General features: G+C 38.2%; 1 protein-coding gene across 2 annotated transcripts in view; it reads left to right on the forward strand.

The window, feature by feature from the left end:
- The first annotated feature begins 320 nt into the window (after positions 1 to 320).
- The window catches only part of pkn3 (protein kinase N3), a 30687-nt gene continuing 6556 nt past the window's right edge, over positions 321 to 24451 (forward strand). The window contains exons 1-8 of one of the 2 annotated variants that reach the window (XM_067438755.1): positions 321 to 613; positions 2084 to 2360; positions 4075 to 4229; positions 6108 to 6237; positions 9313 to 9464; positions 21905 to 22121; positions 23237 to 23419; positions 23733 to 23842. In XM_067438755.1, the coding sequence (XP_067294856.1) occupies positions 593 to 613; positions 2084 to 2360; positions 4075 to 4229; positions 6108 to 6237; positions 9313 to 9464; positions 21905 to 22121; positions 23237 to 23419; positions 23733 to 23842 (1245 nt within the window). In that variant the 5' untranslated portion in view covers positions 321 to 592. Of the gene's footprint in view, positions 614 to 2083; positions 2361 to 4074; positions 4230 to 4713; positions 5190 to 6107; positions 6238 to 9312; positions 9465 to 21904; positions 22122 to 23236; positions 23420 to 23732; positions 23843 to 24451 lie in introns of those variants that run through there. The other variant, XM_067438756.1, reaches the window with a different exon arrangement.

Consider the following 24451-nt stretch of genomic DNA (forward strand, 5'->3'; position numbering starts at 1 on the left):
AATTGTAATCGAAACTGATGAACTCAAAAAAGGTTGTTTTGTAGAACAGTATTGGTTTTTTTACTTATATTCTGAGGCCTTAATATTTTCTTTTGCTTGTGCCTTTTTTTTCCTTGTTTCCTTTGTTCCTTTCCTCTCAGCTTCCGTTCTGCATTTATTGTGTATATTAAATAATAATACATGTCTATTATTAATAATAGTGGTACTTGTAGTAGTAATGTGCTGTGTGCTATTGGTCTCTATTGGTGACTGACAGCGCTGCCAGCCAATCATTGAAAAGGGAGGCGGCGAGGATTTTTCAAACCTCAGGAAATGGGAAAGCAATGCAACTTCCATAAAAAAAAAAAAAAACCTACCTGTAATTCGAGAGCCGTCTAGCCTCCCAGCTGACAGTCAGCCACATGTATCTTCTTCCAGCACACAACAGCACAAAAGTTTTATTCGTTTTGAATGTCTTTTTTGTTTGAGCTCTCGGATTCGTTTGGAAGTCTGGATATGGTTTCTAGAGTCACTCAGTCAGGCGCCGCGTGAGCCAGAGCTCGAGCGAAGAATCGGTTAGTCTGACCATCAGTGTCTGCGTGTGTCTTTCACAATGTCGGGCGTGACGCTACAGGTAAGAAACTAATTAGATATATTTCATATAACCTTACTTATACGGTTAACGTGTGATAAAAAAGTACTGTTTGTAGATCAAATAAGTAATAAAAAACATTCAGGTCGTTAACGTTCATGACGCTCATGTTTACCTTCAGTTGTGGGTGGATCCCAATGTTTTTGATTCACTAATTTAAACGAATTACTCACAAGACACCTACAAGCGTTTTATATTAATAACTAGAATAAAATAAAATAAATGTCTGATATAGAGAACAATTAGACAGTCTTCTTCTGTTATGTTGCTTGATATGGCAGATTTAGACTATGTCCAAGCAATTAATATCACTAAAGATTTTCAGGTTGAACGAGTTTGACAGGACATGGCTTCCTCTTGTCCTTTTAGAGGCTTAAATGTAACTGAAGTTATGTGTTGAAAGAAACTTGTCACTAATAAGTCTTTTGTGAGATTTTTTAAAGAAGTTGTAAGGATTATTTTGTGTCTATGGTTAATGACAGTTTCTTTATTTTGAAATGTGGGGTTTCCAGCTTTACTGCTGTTAGGAAAGTCCCGATTGATGTATTAGACCAACTCTACTAGACAGTCTGTTAAATATGCTTATTATTAATCTGAATGATTGGAACTATATCATATACGATTATGTATGCTTTTTTTATTCGATTTTTGTTTTTGGACATTGTCTTAGGGTGTGTTAAATGTGTGAAACACTGCCCTCTATATGCAGTTTGAATGGCTAGGCATTACTGTTATGTAGGAAAATGTAGGTTTTCTTCCTTTCAATTAGATCTTTCCAACCACTAAAGTTTGAATCTACCTTTATGATTTAAATCCTTCAGTAGCTTTGCACATTCAGCCTATATCAGTGACCTTTTCACCATATCCTACCTTGCTCATAGTATGCTCATAGTCCATTTCATAAAAATATCAATAATATCACATCCACTCCGCACATAATGGATTATTTGGTTTGTATAGTGAAATTATATGTTTACGTAACCTTTTTAAATCCATATTAGATGTTTGCATACTTTCTTCCGATTTATGTTTGTTGTACATCGGATACAGATAACTTAGCACAGTAGGCCTACATTACATTTATTTAAATGCATTAACGAGATAGTGGTTGTGTTTGTGTGAATTAGTACCGTCTCTATTAATTATGAAGCTGTGGTTTGTAGCTACTTCAAAGGTAGACAAATATATGCTATAACACATGAGGAATCCAAATTGTATAAATAAATATAACAGCTTTTTTTGTGTGTGCCTGAAAACTGCACTTGATGTGACCGACTGGGCAGATTCACATGACTAAAACCGAAATAACAGACATGGGAAAATTACGTCGGTTAAAGTCTGAGGTTCTTCTGAATTTCGGTTTCGATTACTTTTCGATTAATCGCCCAGCCCTATACAGATGTCAGTATGTTTTATCAAAACTTTTTTCTCAATGTCACTTGAACACCACAGAGCAGCTGTCTACGGGGTCTGGCTGAAGGCGACCTCATGGACCCTGAGTTCCAGCAGCGTGTAGAGGATGCGATTGCCCTACTCCGGCAGGAGATCCAGAAGGAACTGAAGATCAAAGAGGCGGCTGAGCGACTGAGACGGGCAGTGACCAACCGCAAGAGTGCAGCCGATGTGGATGGTCAGCTTAGAGCTTCCAGCCGCAAGCTTGAGCAGCTCCACTGGGAGCTCCAGGAGCTGAATGCACGTGCTATGGCCACACAGAAAGAGACTGTGACAGGTGAGAGCTGGAGGGTGTGATCAAGCTTTTATATATTTGATATATTTGTTTTTAAATGTATTAGTTTTAACTGATAGGTTTCCACCAAACAGCAACCTCCCCAAGTTTATCTTGAAGCCAATACAGAAGAGAATTTAACTGCAATTCATTGACTGGCCTCTAGAGACAGCTTCAAAAGGGAGCAGAATAACATTGAGCCCCAAAAATGCCCAACTTTACAGCAGAAATAAACATATTTACAGCCTGGTACAAATTGCGGTTTTGCTCTATATGGCTTCATGGCAACTGTGAGGGGGGTGAATTTCTATGTCCATATTTTTTGTCCATGGTTTCCATTCTAGTCTTGTGAAATATTATTACAATTTAAAATAATATTTTAAATGTAATTTATCCCTGCAATAGCCAAGCTGAATTTTCAGCAACCATTGCTCCAGTCTCTTCAGTATCATAATATGCAGATTTTTTAAAGAAAATATATATTTTAATCATGACCACATCAATCAAAAACAACCAGCGTGTTGCACACAAACTGGGAAAACAAACTGCATCCATAATTTGGAAAGCTGAACAAGGTTATATTTCCCTCACAATCAGAAACACACTTCTTTAGTGACATTGTTGATTTTGTGGTCTAAAAACAAAGGGCTGCTGACAGCTCCCTGTAACGCGAACAGAGCACGTTCATGGGCGTGCTCTCGCTCATCCGGGAGAAGTGCCCATACAAGGAATTTCACTTATTTTGAAAATCGTTCAACTCTGGAAGGAGTGTATTTGGCACAGAAATACTCCGTCATATGTCTAACAATTGTTTTAAATATATTTTTTGCAATATATTTAATATGAGCATGAGTCAGAATGACTGAAATAGCATTAGACACCCCCTTTAATCTTTGTTAACGTAGTTAATAAAAATACAGCTGTTCATTGTCTGTTCATGTCAATTTACATAACATTAACTAATGTTAACAAATACAACTTTTGATTTCAATTGTATTTGTAAATTTTGAAATTAACATTAACAAAGATTAATACATGCTGTAGAAGTTCAATATTAGTTTGTAAACTAATATAGTTAACTAATGAAACCTTTATTTATACTGCAGTTGTCACATTATGGGTACATGCTGGATTCTTCACTTATCCCAAGAGATTTCAATGGCTATTTCCACATTTTATTAAATTACGCAAGTTTGCCCATAAGATGGAAACTGTTTTTCTAAAGATATAAGATCCTTTATCATAGCTACTAGCTAGCCAATCCATATATAATGAAGGGCTAAATCCAACCCATTTCATAATGGCCTTCCTTGCCAACATCCACAAAGGATGAACAATGTTTTTCGTTTCCTTAAAGGAAGAACATTCTTATCATCAATGTTGGAAACATTTGTGCTGCTTAATTTATTTTTTTTAGAAACCATGATACATTTTTCTTCACGGTTCTTGGATGAATACTTTTTTTTATTTTATAGAAATCTTTTGTGACAGTATAAATATATTTGCTGTCATGGTCAATACTGTTACAATACAATACAATTTAATGTGTCCTTGCTGAATGAGAGAAGAAAAAAATTTGCAACCTTTTTGTCTGTGTACACCTCCGAAAATTAGCTAAGCGAATTGCATTTCGGTCTTTATAAAGTGCAGAACTTTTTCCTTTGTCTCATTTGTTTTTTATTATATTATGAATTTATGAAAACTCTTGTTTTCTCAGCTGATGCCACCTCTCCAGATCCTTGCCATTGGGAAGAGGTCACGTCACCCTTGGGCAGCCGTGTCCGTACTTTGAAAAAACAGCTTACCATGGAGCTCAAAGTAAAACAAGGAGCTGAGAACATCATCCAGACTTACACCAACAGTTCTGTCAAGGTGAGGATTTCACCACATGACCCCTTTTTATCTCCTGTGCATCTTGGAGATGATTAACCCGCCCTCCACTCCTCTGTGTGTATTTAAATCAGTTTGGGTTACTGCCAAAATGCTATGAAATATGAGGATATGCAGACAAAGGAGGTCCCAAGTCCCTGCCCCCATTCTTTATACCCCTTCACATGATCTCTGGCTAGCCGTGAGTGTACTTGCCACTTATTCTTCGAGTCTGTGCGTTTCTATCAGACAGGGCTCCGATAATGCTGCGGCGTCTGGCTGAGAACACTGTGTGCTGGCAGCTCTGTGATTTATGTCTGTGCTGGATTCAGACAGCTTGAGTACTGAGCCTTGATCTCACACACGCGCTCAGACACTCACAGTCGCACACTAAAACATCCTCTCTTTCAGCCTGAAATGGAAGAGCTTGCTGGTACTGATTCTGTTTCTCCGGTCCTAGGCCTGGCGACAGCAGCAGCCCATGTGACTTTGCGCCGACCAATGCCGATGCATTCGTGTTTGGGCCAGGCAGGGCACGGCAGCAGCAGCAGTTAGAGGTGGCTAACTCCTGTGGAAGGAAATCTGTAAACGGAGTGTGAGAGAGAGAAAGAGAGAGAGAGAGGGGCAGAAAGAAAAAATGTAAAAAGAGGAGGGAGGAGGATGAGGAGGAGGAGGAGTAGTGAGTGAGCAAGCGAGATGCAAGGACAGTAGAACAATAAGAAGAAAGAATGAAGTGGCTTCTCGGATACTGATCCTTGATCAGCTATGTGTGAGGCTCAGTGTCTGCTATACAGGATAAACTGACATGAGCAGTTTTGAGGATGGAGAGAAAAATACATCAGGAGGGAACATCTGATGGGGGTCAAGGAAGAGCAAGGGGATGTGAAACAACCGTCTGAAAGTTCACAAAACATGACTGATGACCTCTTGAGCTGCATTGAGAGGGGGAGAGCGCTATGGACGGTATGGTTTCTTTCTTCCTTTATCTCTTGAATGAGTCTTTTCTGCTGGTTTCAGAAAAGGTCACGTTTCATGTTGCAACATTGTTTACACTGGGTCTTTACGAGGCTGTGTTGAGCTTCGCAATCAGTGAGTGCTTATCATTCATTTGTATAATGTTGCTGCTGCATTTCAGGCTATATAGCTCTGTTGCGCTATTATGGCTCCAACATCACAGCTCCTAAAGCTCTGGTGCGAAAAATTGCACAGTCAGTGTTTGATATTTGAGTATGTTTGGGTGTGGTGTACACCTGGCTGCTTCTCATGATGAGTAAGAGAAGAGTTTAATGAAGACTGCTGCACTTTTGGCCTGGTGGTCTTCATGGGAATTTCTCATATTGTAGAAGCTCAGCTTAAAGCTCTAGTGTGTGGCTTTTCTGCTAATAATGTCATCAAATGGAATGGCAAAAATGACTTGGAAAAAAAGAGAGAATTCTTAAACACAAGCCTTTTTGTTTCTGCGTCAGGCTGGTTGGGCCGTTTGAACAAACATAATAATGTTTTGATAGCACCACAGTGTTTACAGTGTTTGGGGACATTTGAATGGTGGTTGTGTCTGCATATTACAGGGTTCCCATGGACATGGAAAACACTTGGTACCTGACTGAAATGGTGAAAACTGCCCCGGAAATCAAAAAAATTGTTTTAATGAGCATTATGATAATATACCGGAAAAGTAATAGAAAAAATCATGATATTTAATTGGTCAAAATGTGTGGGAAACATGTTTATCTTGGATGTTTCTGTCTTTGTAGTCCCTGACTAATGTTGTTTATTTTCTTCTGGCAGTGTCTTTACTGTTTATTTTTTAATTAGTTTTTTTTTTTTAATGCTGTTGCAAGATTTATCTATTGATCTATTGTTTCGCTTTTCACTCCCTAGGATCGGAAGATGTTGTCCACAGCCCAGCAGATGCTGCAGGATAGCAAGACGAAAATCGAGCTGCTCCGCATGCAGATTGTCAAAGTCACGCAGACCAGAGAAGGAGAGCGGGAGACCACACAGCCAGAGGGTAAGCAAACCTTTTCAATTTGTAAATAATATGAAAAAATTATGATTATTACAAATTTTGTGAAAGAAATACTCGGGACATTGCCCCTTATACAGCCAATATACAGCACTAAAACGGTTTTCAGGATGAACAAAATCATAGTCTATGGCGGAGTTTCCCAAAGTGTGCTGCAGGAGAGTTGCAAGTTTCTGGGAAAAAAAAGCTATTTTTACAACGACTGACCTTTTAAACTTTCAAACCAAATTCTCAAAATAATTATCAAAAAGGAACCAGTTGTGATTAGCTGCAACAAGTATTCAGACAGACATCAGCAATACAGCAGCATTACTCATCTTATTAGATAAGTTGCTTTGAAAGAATTGGATCTATTTTTTCCAGGACATAATTATATATTTTAAATTTACATTTATTTATCTTAAATGTCATCTTTGCATTGCTTACCTTGCTTTCAGTATTGACTTTGGGTGTGGTTTTCATTGTGGACACTCAGTCCTTTCACAGTATTTGAATACCTTATTAAGTAGTAGCTATTCACCACAAGATGCCTTGGAAGCTAGTGGCATGACATGATTATAATCAGTGTTTCCCTTTTTAATAGATGCTGTCTAAACTGTTGATTATACTGCGGCTGATATATTTTGTTGTTTTGTGATACTCCCTTCTAGTTCAATTGGTGTAGCTTTTTGCATAAAACAGACTGGATTAGAATGTGTTAACCAATATTTGTTATATAGAATTTAATTATTACTTTCTCTGCACATTTAAATTAAATACTTGGTTTTTGTGATACAATAACCCTTTATTAAATGTCTACTAAACAATAAATATTTATTATTTTGTGAAATGTTTGAAATTACTTTTGTTAGTGAATCATGATATATATACAGGTCCTTCTCAAAAAATTAGCATATTGTGATAAAAGTTCATTATTTTCCATAATGTAATGATAAAAATTAAACTTTCATATATTTTAGATTCATTGCACTCCAACTGAAATATTTCAGGTCTTTTATTGTTTTAATACTGATGATTTTAGCATACAGCTCATGAAAACCTAAAATTCCTGTCTCAAAAAATTAGCATATCATGAAAAGGTTCTCTAAACCAGCTATAAACCTAATCATCTGAATCAACTAATTAACTCTAAACACCTGCAAAAGATTCCTGAGGCTTTTAAAAACTCCCAGCCTGGTTCATTACTCAAAACCGCAATCATGGGTAAGACTGCAGACCCGACCCTGTCCAGAAGGCCATAATTGACACCCTCAAGCGAAAGGGTAGGACACAGAAAGAAATTTCTGAACGAATAGGCTGTTCCCAGAGTGCTGTATCAAGGCACCTCAGTGGGAAGTCTGTGGGAAGGAAAAAGTGTGGCAAAAAACGCTGCACAACGAGAAGAGGTGACCGGATCCTGAGGAAGATTGTGGAGAAGGACCGATTCCAGACCTTGGGGGACCTGCGGAAGCAGTGGACTGAGTCTGGAGTAGAAACATCCAGAGCCACCGTGCACAGGCGTGTGCAGGAAATGGGCTACAGGTGCCGCATTCCCCAGGTCAAGCCACTTTTGAACCAGAAACAGCGGCAGAAGCGCCTGACCTGGGCTATAGAGAAGCAGCACTGGACTGTTGCCCAAATTTTGCATGTCATTCGGAAATCAAGGTGCCAGAGTCTGGAGGAAGACTGGGGAGAAGGAAATGCCAAAATGCCTGAAGTCCAGTGTCAAGTACCTACAGTCAGTGATGGTCTGGGGTGCCATGTCAGCTGCTGGTGTTGGCCCACTGTGTTTTATCAAGGGCAGGGTCAATGCAGCTAGCTATCAGGAGATTTTGGAGCACTTCATGCTTCCATCTGCTGAAAAGCTTTATGGAGATGAAGATTTCGTTTTTCAGCACGACCTGGCACCTGCTCATAGTCCCAAAACCACTGGTAAATGGTTTAGTGACCATGGTATTACTGTGCTCAATTGGCCTGCCAGCTCTCCTGACCTGAACCCCATAAGCCCCTTTCACACTGCACGTCGGACCCGCAATATTCCCGGAACATTGCCGGGTCGCCTTCTGTGTGAAAGCAATCACGTCCCGGAATTGATTACCGAATTGAACCCGGGTCGGGGACCTAGTAACATTGCGGTATTCGACCCGGGACGAGCGCTGTGTGAACAAAAGCCAAAACTAATGCCGCAACGTGTACGCAGTTACCGTGCGACTCCTAGAGCTTGTTTTTTCAATAATACAACCCTGCAGTGCCAGAAGAGCTATTCGGTGTTTTAAACGCAGATAGTGTTCGTATACAAAAGAAACTCAAATTAAACAAGCAGAAATTTGCGCAAACTGGACACAAGTCGAGACCACGGAGCTCCTTACTATCCGCGCTGAAGCTGAGATTGCTCGCCATTATACGTCACATCAGGATGTCACATGTCAACTCGATCCGGAACCGTTACCGGTTGTGTGTGAAAGCGCACATATTACGGTATTTCGCTGGAAGTGAGAATGGACCAAATCTAGCGGCCCGGGAACAAATGCCGGGTCGCATTATCCGTGTATTTGCCGGAATCGCAGTGTGAAAGGGGCTATAGAGAATCTGTGGGATATTGTGAAGAGAAAGTTAAGAGACGCAAGACCCAACACTCTGGATGAGCTTAAGGCCGCTATCGAAGTATCCTGGGCCTCCATAACACCTCAGCAGTGCCACAGGCTGATTGCCTCCATGCCACGCCGCATTGAAGCAGTCATTTCTGCAAAAGGATTCCCGACCAAGTATTGAGTGCATAACTGAACATAATTATTTGAAGGTTGACTTTTTTTGTATTAAAAAAAGGTCGGATGAAATATGCTAATTTTTTGAGATCATGAGATCATAATTTTCAGGAGCTGTATGCCGAAATCATCAGTATTAAAACAATAAAAGACCTGAAATATTCAGTTGGTGTGCAATGAATCTAAAATATATGAAAGTAAACATTTTATCATTACATTATGAAAAATAATGAACTTTATCACAATATGCACATTTTTGGAGAAGGACCTGTATTATTTATGTATTTTATTTATTTATTTTTACATTTTTGTGCAGGTCGCCCCTCTGAAACTATTAGTTCACTTGAGCTGAGGGTGGAGGAGCTCAGGCACCATCTGAAGATTGAGGCAGCTGTGGCAGAAGGTGCTAAAAATGTGGTCAAGCAACTTGGAGTACGCAAAGTACAGGACCGACGTGCTCTAGCAGAGGTAATTGTATATATTAGACTTGATGTAAAGGCTTTTCAGAAACCAACACGCGTGCATGACTCATTTTGAATGCACTGCCAGGAAACAACAGATAAAGTGATGCTCCACCCAAAAATGATAATTCTGTCATTTACTCGCCCTCATGTGGTTCCAAACCTGAATGACTTTCTTCCTCTGTGGAATATAAAAATAATATATTTTGTAGAATGTTGGGGACTAAAAACCCATTGGAGCTCATTGGCTTTTATTGTATGAAAAAAGCCAAAACATTAAAGTTAGGGGTGGGCAATATATGGCCCACCCCTAAGATCCACAATCTACAATCTAATCACTATGTATTATTTATATGTATTTATTTACTATCATAATGTATTATTTAATTAAATTAATAAATAATTATTTAATTTATTCATGTATTCTGATTAGGGCTGTTAATTGATTAAAATATTTAATGATTAAATAAACGTGATTAATCACATCGTCCTGAGTTAACTCGCGATTAATCGCAATTTAATTTAATAATCGCATTTTTATCAGTTATAAATGTACCTTAGATTAATGTTTTTAATACTCTAATCAACATGGGTATGGACAAATATGCATGTTTTATGCAAATGTACATTTATTATTAGTGAAACCATACTCATGAAGCGTGTCTATTTCTCTCATTTTAAGAATATAAATAAAGGGAGTTTTTACACTGGCAGTTTAATTTAGAACAGGGCACAGTTCATATGAAAAATTGGTAATGTGAAAGCTGTCATGCGCACCTGAGAGCGCACCAGCACCACACCATACCTAGAGGAGGTCCATATTCCACGAGTAGGAATATAGTGTGGCCCCTGTAAGAGATGCGCGTTCCTTATTGAACTGCAAGTATTTCGTGTATGTGTGTGCAGGTATTTCGTGTGTGTGTGTGCGCCGAACTGACGCGATTCACGTGAACAGTGTGAAGAACACGGACTTGGGAGCGCTCTTGTTCAGAAAAGTAACCTGCGTATTCGTTTTAGCCAATTGTAATGTATTTAGTTCAATAAAACACATGTACGGTGATTGTTTTAATGATTTACCTGAGAGTGAGCTTGCAGTGCATCGTGTTCAGACTGCAGAGAATGTGCTCAGTGAAAAAACATTTTTCTTTCGACCTGGAGTCTAATAAATGTTAATCAGAAAATATGGTAGTTATGTAGGCTATAACTGCACTTGTTTCAAAACAATGTTATTGTTAACCCTTTTCTTTCCCTATTAATGTTTGCTGCTGCATCCTGTACATCTCAATTTCTCCAACTATAGGCCATGAATCAAACAGAAAATGCGTGCTGCGTTAAACACACATTAGTAAAATTAGTGCCGTTAAAATTAATTTTGACAGCCCTAATTCTAATATACTGCTAACAGCAATATATTAGGATGCTGTCACTTTAAGACCTAATGCACAGATCTATACTGCATCTATATCTACACAGCACAGATACTGATGCACACAAGTATCATAATATACTGACACGTATCAGAAAGGACATGCGTCTGAACTGACACCTATATTCACAGATCTAATATACTGATGCACACAAGTATCATAATATACTTACACGTATCTGAACGGCTTACATTTCACTTGATAAAATTGGTAATGTGATATGTGTGAATGTAATATACACACGTGTTTATGTAAAACGTGTGTATATTACAGTTTAAAGGATTAGTTCACATCAAAATGAACATTTCCTGATAATTTACTCGCCCCATCTCATCTCATCTTTCTTAAAAATGGGGTAAGTGGCAAGTGCTATCTGGTAACCTTTGTTGGTATTTCAAATCACCAAAACAAACACGCCCCTACCCCCAAAAGGGTCTCGCCCCTATTTTGATAGCGCCGCCCCACACATGCATAACCCAGAGGCATCAACGGCTATGACAGAATCTCTGTGTATTTAATCCAGGTCGAATATATTCAATGAAAAAGTCATCCCTTCTATCACAAAAACACAAACTGTTTTTGTGTTCGATAGAAACTCGATAGTACACGAGCAAGACAGTCCAAATAACGAACATATTACAATTAAGACAAGATTAGAGTTACAGCAATCAAAAAAACACACACAAACCGTTCTCATGAACAACTCCATAGTACACAAGCACACAGTCTAGCTAACTACATATTACAATTATGACAAGATTAGAGTCATAGCGATCACAAAATCACAAACTGTTCTCATGAACAGCTCTATAGCACGAGCCGACAGTCCTACTAACGACATATTACAATTATGACAAGATTAGAGATAGCGATCACACTGTTCTCATGAACAACACAAGCACGACAGTCCAGCTAACGACATATTACAATTATGACAAGATTAGAGATAGCGATCACACTGTTCTCATGAACAACACAAGCACGACAGTCCAGCTAACGACATATTACAATTATGATTGGATAAGAGTTATATAGATCATGAAAAGAGTAAGCAAACATATATTAGGAGTATAGTATCTTACTTGTCGAAGACATTGTGTGAGCTGACGCTTGACAGTGAGGAGATTTAGATGCTCCATACGGTGTGGAAATGAACGGGTCTTTATCATTGCTGAAGTGAGACACAATACAATTGCAAATGGACTAACAAGCGAACATGACACACGAGCATAGTCAAGCAGCATATATTAGGCTAGTTCTCGGCTAATGTCCGTCATGTGTGACTCGTGTATTTTTTTTTTTTTGAAAATTTTATTTTACTTTTTTTCACATATAACAACCACAACGAATACAAAACAAATAAAAAGAACAACATACAAAAAATTTAAAAAAATTACAATTAAAAATTAAAAATAAAAAATAAAAAAAGAGATACAGTAGTTAAATCAACTTTATCCAATCAAGCCATGTGGTACTATATTTATATAATTCAAAAAGGGTTTCCAGATCTTATAAAATAATTCACCCCTGCCCCTCATTGAATATGTGATCTTCTCTAAAGGTACACAGCTGCAGACCTCCGACAACCACAATCCAATTGGCACATCAGTGTCTGCTTTCCATTTCAAAGCAATGCATTTTTTAGCTATTATTAGCAACATTTGAGTAAGCTTAATAGCTTGACTGTTTCGAAGATTAGAGTTGGCAAAATTACCCAATAAACACACCTCTGGATCCGTTGGGAAATCAATTCCATGAATCTGTGATATACTATTACATACTTGCACCCAAAAAACCTTCACTTTGGGGCACAACCAGGTAGAATGCAAAAATGTTCCTTCTTCTGCACCACATCTGAAGCAGAGAGGTGAAATCCTGTTGTTAAATTTATGTAATCTAGATGGAGTGTAGTAGAGCTGGTGTAAAAAATTAAACTGAATTAATCTATACCTAGAATTCAAGGTTGAGGTGACCCCATCTTTACACAAATGACCCCACAGGTCCCCATCAATTCTTACTCCCAAATCCAGCTCCCATCTACTTCTGGATTTGTCTGGATCCTCTAGAGGCTGATTTGAGATCAGAGCTTCATATACTCTAGAAATTGTTTTATATAGTGGTTTATCAGAATAGCAGAGTTGCTCAAGACCTGTCAAATCAGGTATCTTAGGATACGATTTGGCTTTAACTCTCAAACAATCTCGTAGCTGCAAATAACTAAAGAATTCTTTGTTACTCAAATGATACTTATTTTTAAACTGTTCAAACGACATTAAAACATTATCCTCAAAACAATGCTCCAAATGTGTAATTCCCTTATCTGCCCATATCTTAAAGTTTTTGCTTTGACACATCGGTAGCAATCTGTTTCCCCATAAAGGTGTTTTAGGAGAGAGAAAATTGCCCTGTCCCATCAGCGACTGCAATTTGTACCAAGTGTGAACTGAATGGATAATCATGGGGTTATTAGTTCTTGTTTTGATCAGTTTATCATCCCATGTGTATAAGATATTGGCAGGATACTCTTCTTTTATCTCAGATTTCTCCATATTAAGCCAAGAGGGAAGGGGGTTACCAGCAAACATCTGAGCCAAATACCTGGATTGGGCTGCCCAATAATACATTTTAAAATTGGGAAGTCTCAGTCCTCCTTGATTATAATCCCTAATCAGTTTATCGAGGCTGACTCTGGGGGTTTTACGATGCCAAATAAATGATCTTATCGACCCATTAAGCGAAGTGAAAAAGGAGTTGGGGATTAATATTGGAAGAGATTGAAACATGTATAAAAATTTGGGCAAAATATTCATTTTAATTGCATTTATTCTACCAAGTAATGTGAGTGGTAGATCCATCCAATTGGTTAAATCTCTACCCACCTTCTCTAAAAGACTAGCCACATTAAGTTTGTAGAGATTCTTTAAATGACCATCTACTTGTATACCCAAATATTTAATACCAGTAGGTGAACACTTAAAAGAAAACCCGTCTAGTGCAGTATAATCAAACTCTGATAATGGCAAAATTACACTTTTGTCAATATTTACTTTATATCCAGAGAATGTGCTATATGATTGTAATATCATCTGTAAATTGGACAAAGAGTCTATAGGGCTGGTAAGGAATAAAAGAATGTCATCTGCAAACAGTGATATTTTATGTATTTCAGAGCCAATTTCAAAGCCCTTTATGTCAGGGTTACATCTAATGGCCTCAGCCAAAGGTTCAATAGCCAGCGCAAAAAGGGCTGGGCTTAAGGGGCATCCTTGTCTACATCCTCTATAAAGAGAGAATGTATCAGAAGTAATTCCATTAGTAACAATTTTTGCTTTAGGGGATTTATAAAGTGATCGAATTAGGTCAATATATGCCGCTCCAAATCCAAATTTTTTCAGCACTTCAAAAAGATATGACCACTCGACACGGTCAAAAGCCTTTTCGGCATCAAGAGAAACAGCTACTCCTGGTATGTGTTTTTCTTTAGCAGTGTGAATGACATTGAAAAATCTCCTCAGATTGTTTGCTGATAGTCTCTCAATTACAAAGCCCGTCTGATCTGGGTTAATCAACAGAGGAAGACGCATTTCTAATCTCTTGGCTATCATTTTAGTAACTAATTTATAATCTACATTAAGGAGTGAAATTGGCCTATAGGAGGCACATTTCAGCGGATCTTTACCTTTCTTGTAGATTACCGAAATTATTGCATTGGAAAAAGAGTCTGGGAAACAATTGTCCGTCCTAGACTGGTCAAGCACTTCCATCAAATATGGCACCAGCAAATCTTTAAATTCTTTATAAAATTCGGCTGAGAAGCCATCTTCACCGGGAGATTTATTATTGGGCAGTAGAAGAATGGCTTCAATCAGCTCAGAAGCAGAGAAAGGTTGATCCAAACTAAGCCTGTCTTCCTCTGAGAGACATGGTAAGTGGACTGAAGAAAGGAAAGAATCCATTTGTGAATAATCTGTACTCGCCTGAGAGGTATATAATTCTGTGTAGTATTGCTTAAATGCACCATTAATCTCTACAGGATTATATGTTTCCGCGTTACCTATATCTATAGCATTTATCGTTCGTTTCTGTTCATCTCGTTTTAGTTGCCAGGCCAAAACTTTGTGCGCTTTCTCACCAAGCTCATAATAACGCTGATTAGAACTAATAATAGCCCTCTCTGCCTGGTAGGTGTTCAATTTATTATACTCCAATTTTTTATTAAGTAATTCCCTATAAACATCCTTATTCTGATCCTTATGGTATATTTTTTCAAGTGCTGAGATTTCAGTTTCTAGCTCATTCAGTTTGGAATTTTTGGTTTTTATTAACCCCTTAGTGTATGCAATACATTGACCCCTAAGATAAGCCTTTAAAGTGTCCCATAAAATAAAGCTGTTGGAACAAGAAGGTTTATTCGTAGAAGTAAAAATATCAATTTGTTCTCTTATAAATTTACGAAATTCAGATTGTTTTAGAAGAATGGGATTTAGTCTCCATCTATAAGACCGTCCTGTTTTCTCTGGGATGGACAATGACATAACAAGGGGGGAATGGTCACTCAATAAACGAGGAAGATATTCAACATCCAGCACACGATATAAAAGCTGGGTGGATAACAAAAAATAATCGATACGAGTGTGGGTATCATGAGGATGTGAATAAAAAGAGTAATCTCTATCCTGTGGATGTTCCTGCCTCCAAACATCAGTTAAATTTAAATCTTTCATAAAAGCAGTGGTAGACTTTGCAGCTTTAGAAAGAGGCATTGGTTTAGTCGAAGATCTATCAAGTATATTGTCAAGGCAAAAGTTAAAGTCTCCACCCACCAAGAGAGAGCCTGTTGATTGAGCAATTTGAAGGAAAACATTTTGTATGAACAAGTGATCATCAATATTTGGGGCATATATATTTAACATCGTCCACTGTTCAGAGTACATATGCCCTTGTATCATTACGTAACGTCCTGACGGATCGAGTACAGATTTTGTAACGGTAAAAGGGATATTTTTATTTATCAGTATGGCCGTTCCCCTCGACTTGGAGTTAAATGAGGATGCAAATACCTGACCTACCCACTCCCTTTTTAATTTTTTATGCTCAGAGTCCGTTAAATGCGTTTCCTGCAGGAAAACAATTTCTGCCCCCAGCTTTTTAAGGTAAGTATATACTCTTTTTCTTTTAACTGGACTATGTAGGCCCTTTGTATTGAATGTCACAAATTTCAAGGGCTTTATCATGTATAATTTATGATATCAAAATCACCATATAAAATGCCCACATGAAGAATGAACCCTAACCGTATCGATCCAATATTACCAAAGATTCTAAATGATGACCTGTATCTCTCAGAAAAGCAAAAATACAAAATAAAAAAAAACACATATAAACACATAAAACCTATAGCTGCTGATGCTGAACCAGAACTATACAGCAGCGTAGGAAAACGAATCCGTTGAGAAACGCTCAGCTCGCGCTTCGATCCTTTCCAAGCAAAGATGCGGGGCTAACCCACGAGCTCTCCTTACACATAAAACACACTGATATAAGCAGCAGTCGTTTATAAAAAATAAAAATGCCCCAAACGTATTGAACACATTACAAAAGAAAAACTGTGTCTGTCTTTTTGGTCCATTAAGTCTCTGACAAATAGACAGAAGCAAAGTAAGAAAAAGATGAATTAGTCACCCACCGGAATTCCTCAAAGGAAATGGGGAGGATAAACGAAAATACCAAATATCCAAATAAAAAGCACGGGTGACCAAGGGTGATCAGGTGAAGTTCCCAAAGTATCGGTCTGCAAAATCACTCACCCGTCCAGATCTAAAGACTAATCGCCGAGACAAGTAACGTTATGAGGCCGTATCTGCGTCCCGGAACGCTGCAGACTCCGCCACGTCAGTCGCGATCCGACAGAAACTTGAATGCTTCATCTGGCGTGTGACAGAACCGTGTTCCACCATCATCTGTAAAAATTCGAATACGAGCGGGATATACTAGATGACAGTTGACATTCTTCTCCTTTAATGCCTTGAGTGCTGGAACCATTGCTCTTCTGCGGTTCATCACCTCCGATGAGAAATCTGGGAAAAAGCTGACTCTCTTCCCATCAACAGTAATTGGAGCTTTATCACGGGCGATCCGTAGGATATTTTCTCGGTCCTGGAATTTCAGAAGTCGAATTAGGATGGGCCGTGGGCCCTTCCCCGGGATACGCGCTGCTGGAACGCGGTGGGCACGCTCGATGACAAGTGGGGCGCCGAAGTTCTCTTCTCCCAAAACACTCGGAAACCATGTCTTAAAGAATTCGACTGTGTCTCGGCCTTCAACTCCTTCACGCAAACCAATCAGGCGGATGTTATTTCGCCGGTTGTAGTTTTCCATGTATTCCATCTTATTTCTGAGAACTTCGTTTTCTTTTTTGAGGAGACTGAGAGACTGCTCGCTTCCCGAAACTGTATCTTCCACATCGCTGATCCTTTGTTCAGCCGTAGTGATCCGGCCTTGCATAGATGAGACAGAAACTGTCAGGTTATCAATTGATCCCTGAATAGAATTGCGAAGGTCTGACATTTGAGAGATTAGCTCTTGCTTAACACTCCCAATGATCTCGCGAAACTCTTTCAGCGCGGCGGCGAGCACTCCCGCTGAGCTTTCCCCCTCTGAGACGGTCGCCTCGGCGCCATTTTGTGGAGACTTTCTCTCGGTAGTTTCGGCAGTTTTATGTTCATCTTTCTTAGGTTTTGGTCGACGCTCCATGGTTCCACGCTGTTCACAAGTACTAGGTGAAGATTGTCCTCTATTTTGGGATATGTTTCAGTGTTTATTTCAATGGAATTAGGCAATTTCTAGAGAGCTCTCCCGGCTATGTCTAACTACCGCGAGCACATCACGTCACTCGTGTATTTTGAATAATGACGTGCACAGAGGGAGAGCGCTCTTCTCACCATCAATAGTAGACACGCCCCTTACCTGCTTATTGGCTAGAAGTTTGTTATTCCACTCGGCCCGTGTCCTTTTTCTAAAACAGTTTTGAAATAAGACTTACCCCATCTTTAAGTTGAAAAGAAATGTCGTTTTTTGAGGAAAACATTCCAGGACCAACGGGTTGAAGGTCCAAATCAATGCAGTTTCCCATGATCCCAGCCAAGGAATAGGGTCTTATCTAGCAAAACCATCAGCCATTTTCTAAAAATAAATAAATGTTTATATACTTTTTAACCACAAATGCTCGACTTCGGTGTTCTGCTTCTTCACGATGTATGACGGCATCACGTTGAAAGGTCACGGCTGTGATGTAGGTTAAAGTACGACATATGCATATATAGAGGAAAATAAAATGTCATTATTAATTTTCTGAAGACAGTCAGTTCTTTTCAGAGATGCATTCATATAAACCCCAATTGAATATATATTTCTTACTAGACTGTGCGAACAGTGAAGTCTGTTCTCCTCTTTTTTTCTGTATTCAGTGTGTGCATCTTCTTGATATGTTGACAACACAAACAAAAAAGGCAATATCCAAAAAAATAACAACTATGAGGCACTTTGAATAATGAGATATATTGGCTAACATCTATGCATGTGAATTAGTAACAGTGATAGACATAGAAGGGGGTTTTGGAAGTATTTTGATTCCCTCTTAAGAATTGAGCATGTGCGTTGCTCAGCCATACATGTTTGACCTTGAAGCAGCACACCCAGCACATGATTTGTCACTAAGACAGACAAGACAGTCTACTGTGAGCGATAAAGTGAGACATTTTGCTCCGAGATAACCTGCTTCTAAAATTGCCGCACTAATCTTTTAGTTCCTTTTTTTTCTTTCAGATTTACACTCCATTTTAGAAGACCATTTTAGAAGTATTTACAATCCATTAACTTGTATTTAAACAGAATACAATCCTTTCCTGTCTAGTCATAACTAGGTATGCACTGATATGAAAATTATATTTTGACATTTATATTTGATATATCTGATATTTGGCCGATACAATAATTCTTTATATTTAAAAACCAATAACCACCATATTGACTAATACATCTAAATTCAAATTTTTGATTTGACTAAACACAAATGCACAACTGAGGGTGTTCTCATTAAAATGTTATTTATTATGTAATATGACAGTACCAATAATAGTTATTAATGTTATGCATTGCTGTTTGAGGTGCATGCACATGATGCGCTGAAGCTAAAGATGATCACCGGTAAACTGAAGCACTTGAGAGACAAGGGATTAAGTGGCATGGCATCTTGGGCACAGACACTATTGGCACATGTCGCTAGGCTTAGTGGCACATCCGGTAGCACATCTGGTTGTCATTGGCATGTGCCATGAAAACTTGATGGATTGCATCATGTGCAACTGACATTGTTGCCGAGCATGTCACCTTATGTTGTGGCACCTCCAATAGCCTAGTGAGGCATGACCATTATGTAAATGGTGTAACATTCACACCTAATGGCAGAACGATGTTTAATTAATAATAACATGTTACTTTCAAACATAGGATTTATCACATCCCAGATTTCATTTTTACAACCAAAAATTAAGACTTCAGGCTTTTCTGTATGTTAAATATCTGCGTTGTTGCCCGTTGTATGCATTTATATTTATTATTATACATTTATTTTTTATAATTTCCACAATGTATTTAAATACATATGCACAGTTGTTTTGATAACTCAACACATTTTTCCCTATTTACATAGGATTGACAGTTCATCTGTGTCATTTGGAATAAAATATATTTCTGGTGGCCATAACTAAAAAAAGTAAAATGTTCTAATTAAAGTCCTAGCAATCAGCAGGGGTATGTGCCATCACAAATCGATACTTACCAAGAAGTTATTTTATATTGTAAACTAGTATTAGAGAAAATGCCACAAACCATTATAAAGTGACACCTACCATTCTGAAATGCATTATGAAAACTGGCACCAACCATTCAGAAGTGTGCTGGACCTTGACATTGGCTCTTCACAATGAAGTAATTTAGGTATGTGGATACTATATTAATCTGGATGTCTATTATAATGTGCCTACGTCAAGTAAAATACTTTAACAAAACATTTTGGCATCTCAAGAAGAAATGCATGTTCACTGGCTGTAAACATTTTTATTTTATTTGTTATTACATAATTCCATAAAATTAAGAAATATTAAGACTTAATATTAAATTATAGGTCTATCTATATTTATTTAGATCAATATCAGTCTCTGATTACGTGTTTTTGTTACCCTTTAACTCAACAACTAATGACAAATACTCCACCCATGGATCTTCCTCAACTGTCATAAGTTTTGGTTTATCTTGTGCTGACCAATATTACACTTATTTAGACTGACACTTACCGGCGTGAAAGCAGAATCAAGCAAATATAAAGATTTAAAGTAAGGGATACGACTGTTCATTTGATGTTCATCCCGAAAAATCCCGAAAATCACTGTCTGATTTTTAATTTTTTTTTAGTAGTTGGTCAATAACAAAAGTGTATCTCAATACTTTGTTATATACCATACCCTTTGTTGTCAATGACAGAAGTCAAACGATTTCTACAAGTCTCCACAAGGAGACTTTTTTTTTTTTTTTTTTTTTTACACACTGTTGCTGGTAGTTTGGCCCATTCCTCTCTGCAGATCTCCTCTAGAGAAGTGATGTTTTGGGGCTGTCACTGGGCAACACGGATTTTCAACTCCCTCCAAAGATTTTCTATGGGGTTGAGTTCTGGAGACTGGCTAGCCCACTCCAGCACCTTGAAATGCTTCTTTCGAAGCCACTCCTTTGTTGCCCAGGCGGTGTGTTTGGGATAATTTTCATGCTGAACGACCCAGCCATGTTTCATCTTCAATGCCCTTGCTGATAGAAGGAGGTTTTTACTCAAAATCTCATGATACATGGCCCTGTTCATTCTTTCCTTTACACGGATCAGTCGTCCTGGTCCCTTTGCAGAAAAACAGCCCCAAAGCATGATGTTTTCACCCCCATGATTCACAGTAGGTATAACTCAGCATTCTTTCTCCTCCAAACACAACAAGTTGAGTTTTTACCAAAAAGTTATATTTTGGTTTCATCTGACCATATAACATTCTCCCAATCCTCTTCTGTATCATCCAAATGATATAGTATGCGTGTAATGTACTGTCTTTATAAAGTATCTTCTTATTAAACTGTTTATACTCTTACAAAGTTACAAAGTAGCTCCGGTTTGCATGTAGGGACCCTCATTATGCTACTGTGTTAGTGTGAGGCTATATTGAGCCTTATTAGTGGTATTAACTAACAATTTAATTTTACTTACTCTGTGCCCCATATATAAGCGTTATAATCTAATCTGTTTTTAGAGATAAAACTCTTTATATTCGAATTTCATGAAAATGCGTCCCAGAGAACGATCTACTCGGTAACCATGTGTTAATTACCCCTAGGTTCATTTATCACCAAAGTTGTCCTTTAAAGAAATTAGAGGTCTGTGAGAGACAGAAATCTTGCTTTTTTGTAGGTGACCAAATACTTATTTTTCACCATAATTTGCAAATAAATTCTTTAAAAATCAGACAGTGATTTTCTAAATTTATTTTCTCATTCTGTCTAGACTTCATAGTTGAAGTCTACCAGTGATGAAAATGACAGGCCTCTCATCTTTTTAAGTGGGAGAACTTGCACAATTGGTGGCTGACTTAATACTTTTTTGCCCCACTGTTACTGTGTTTTCCTTTTCAAGGTGATTGTATGTATGTATCGGCACGATAAGAAAATAAAGCAGATATATTAAAGCCAATAAATAATGTATTTATTTCAGATGCACACTCGTTTGCCATGATATATTAATGCATCACTTGTCATAACTTTAAAAATGGCAGTTTTAGAGTTTAATTCAGACTAAATTTGGATTATTACATGTAGGAGCTAATCTATAATAATTTAATTATAATAATAATAATAAGTCATTCATAAATGTAGCTCACATCTGTTAACTCTGAGCCTCTGTTGTATTTTTGAGCATGTTTTCTGTCTTCAGGCTCAGGCCCGTTTGCAGGAGTCCTCTCAGAAACTGGACCTTTTACGTTTATCTCTGGAGCAGCGGCTTGGAGAACTTCCACATGACCATCCCAAACGAGCTGGCATTAAAGAGGAGCTGACAGTGGGGTCCTCACCTGTTGTTGGCTTGCATAGAGATCGCTTGCGCTCTTCGTCTTCAGCATCCTCTTCATTCTTCAAACCAACCAGCCTGACAGGTATTGACACAGTTAAAGGTTAACAGGAAAGTTAATGGTGTTAAGATGTCAAGATAAATCTAGCTCTGATGCCACAATGAGTTTTTGGCCATAAGGCCCTCCTGCAGGTTATGAGTAGTTAAACTACAGGATATTTGAAAAGAGAAAAGGCTGACAAAAAAAGCTGTTTTGAAAATAAAAAAATAAAAAAAATTTTTTTTTTATCTTTAGGTTTTATTTTTTTTATTCAGGATGCATTAAATTGACAGCAAAGACAGAAATTATTTCTGAAGGATCATATGACAATGAAGACTTCAGTAATGATGCTGAAAATGCAGCTGTCATTACAGGAATTAATTACATTTAAAATACATTATAGTAGAAAAAAATTATCCAAAATTTTAATTTCACAATATTTCTGTTACTGTATTTTTAATCAAATAAATTCAGCCTTGATGAGCATAAGAGATTTGTTTAACTGTACTTGTTACTTTCCTCGCTATTATATAGCTCATTATTACCCACTTATTTGGCCATAGGGCTTGTATCGTAACAATTTTACATTCATTGTGCTCACCCTGTGGTCTGTGTGGGTCCTAACACCCCAGTATAGTGATGGGGACACTATGCTGTCTTTCGGATGAGACGTTAAACCGAGGTCCCAACTTTCTGTGGTCGTTAAAAATCCCAGGATGTCCTTCCATAAAAGAGTAGGGGTGTAACCCCGGCATCCTGGCCAAATTTGCCCACTGGCCCCTGTCCATCATGGCCTCCTAATAATCCCCATATCCTGATTGGCTTTATCACTCTGTCTCCTCTCCACCAATCAGCTGGTGTGTGGCGCAATATGGCTGCCGTCGCATCATCCAGGTGGATGCTGCACATTGGTGGTGCTTGAGGAGATTCCCCCCTTCAATGTAAAGCGCTTTGGGTGTCTAGAAAAGCACTATATAAATGTAATGAATTATTAATTATTGTTATTATTATATTTGCACTTCTGATTAGTTTCATTGTCCAAAGTATAGAGACAATGAAAGTTGAATGTATGTTAATCTTTGTTTTTATGCGTGTTGTTTTTGTGTCATGCATACTTATGGCTGCGGTATTGTGTAAAACCTGCATGCATATGTTTTCAGGGAGACTGGAGGTCAGGCTGATGGGTTGTCAGGACCTCCTGGAGTCAGTTCCAGGCCGCTGTCGGGTAAGCAACATGTCCTCTGCCCCTGGAAGTCCCTCTGAGTCCAAATCACTAAGGATGAGAACTGGCCTCTCCACCCGCAGCACCAACGGCAAGACCACCAAGACTGACGAGATCTCATGTGAGTCTCTCATGGGTCGCAGAGTGATATATATTTGTATAATGGTTTTGACAGTAATCTCTGTCTCACTGTGGAGAGTGACAGAAGGAATCTGTATTTTCCTATCTTGTCCAGTGAGTCTAAAATAGTTCAAATAAACAGGCTGAATGGAATTGAATAGTCCTTTTTCACCAAGTCATTAGAAATCAAATGACTTCATTCTTACATTATTATTATTATTATTACATGACATTTTTTTAAATGAATGATTTAAGTATTTTTCTTAAGTAAAATGCTTCTTTAATAGTTTTCCTTTTTATGTGTTTTCTTTTAGCTGAGATCAGTGCTGTGTTGAAGGTGGATAACAAGATAGTTGGTCGGACACATTGGCGGCCTCTGAGTAAGGAGGCCTGGAATCAAAGCTTTAGCATTGAACTCGAACGGGTCAGTGCCAACAAATTCTACTGCATATTTCATAGACATATCTAGTAAATAAATAAGAGTTTTGAATTCATATCAGTAGTTCACCCCTAATGGATATCACAATCTCAAACTCCTGGTCTGAGTGCTTTTACAGCTTGCAATTTATAACTGTCAGTCATCCCGGGCAACACTTACCACATCTGTTTTATGTAAAAGTGCCTGTGATGGCACTGGCTGAAGGTTTTTTCCTCACCTTCATTAACACCGCTTTACTCCCAGAGTGCAATCAGCCGCCTCCAAAATAATCCAAACTAATCCTGCGACATTACTGTAATCTTTTGCTCACCCTTTGGACACTCAGCCTCAATACTGGCCAAGTCGGCATGCAGCTCTCACCAAGTTGATTCAGCTGTAGCGATGGAAAATGATAATTTATTTCAGGATTACTCAGTTTTTCTTTCAAAGGCTGTGCTTCATATCAGTTTCATGAATGCTGTGCCTGTATTTGAGGTTTTGATTGTCTTATACACTAAGTTATGTTTTTCTGACTTCTCAGCAAGCACATTTTGATGCATCCCAATGTCAAAAAAAAAAAACTCAGATTAAACTGCTTTCTATTAATAGTACAAT

Source organism: Pseudorasbora parva, chromosome 3 (assembly GCF_024679245.1).
Source record: "Pseudorasbora parva isolate DD20220531a chromosome 3, ASM2467924v1, whole genome shotgun sequence".
NCBI classification, from domain to species: Eukaryota; Metazoa; Chordata; class Actinopteri; order Cypriniformes; family Gobionidae; genus Pseudorasbora; species Pseudorasbora parva.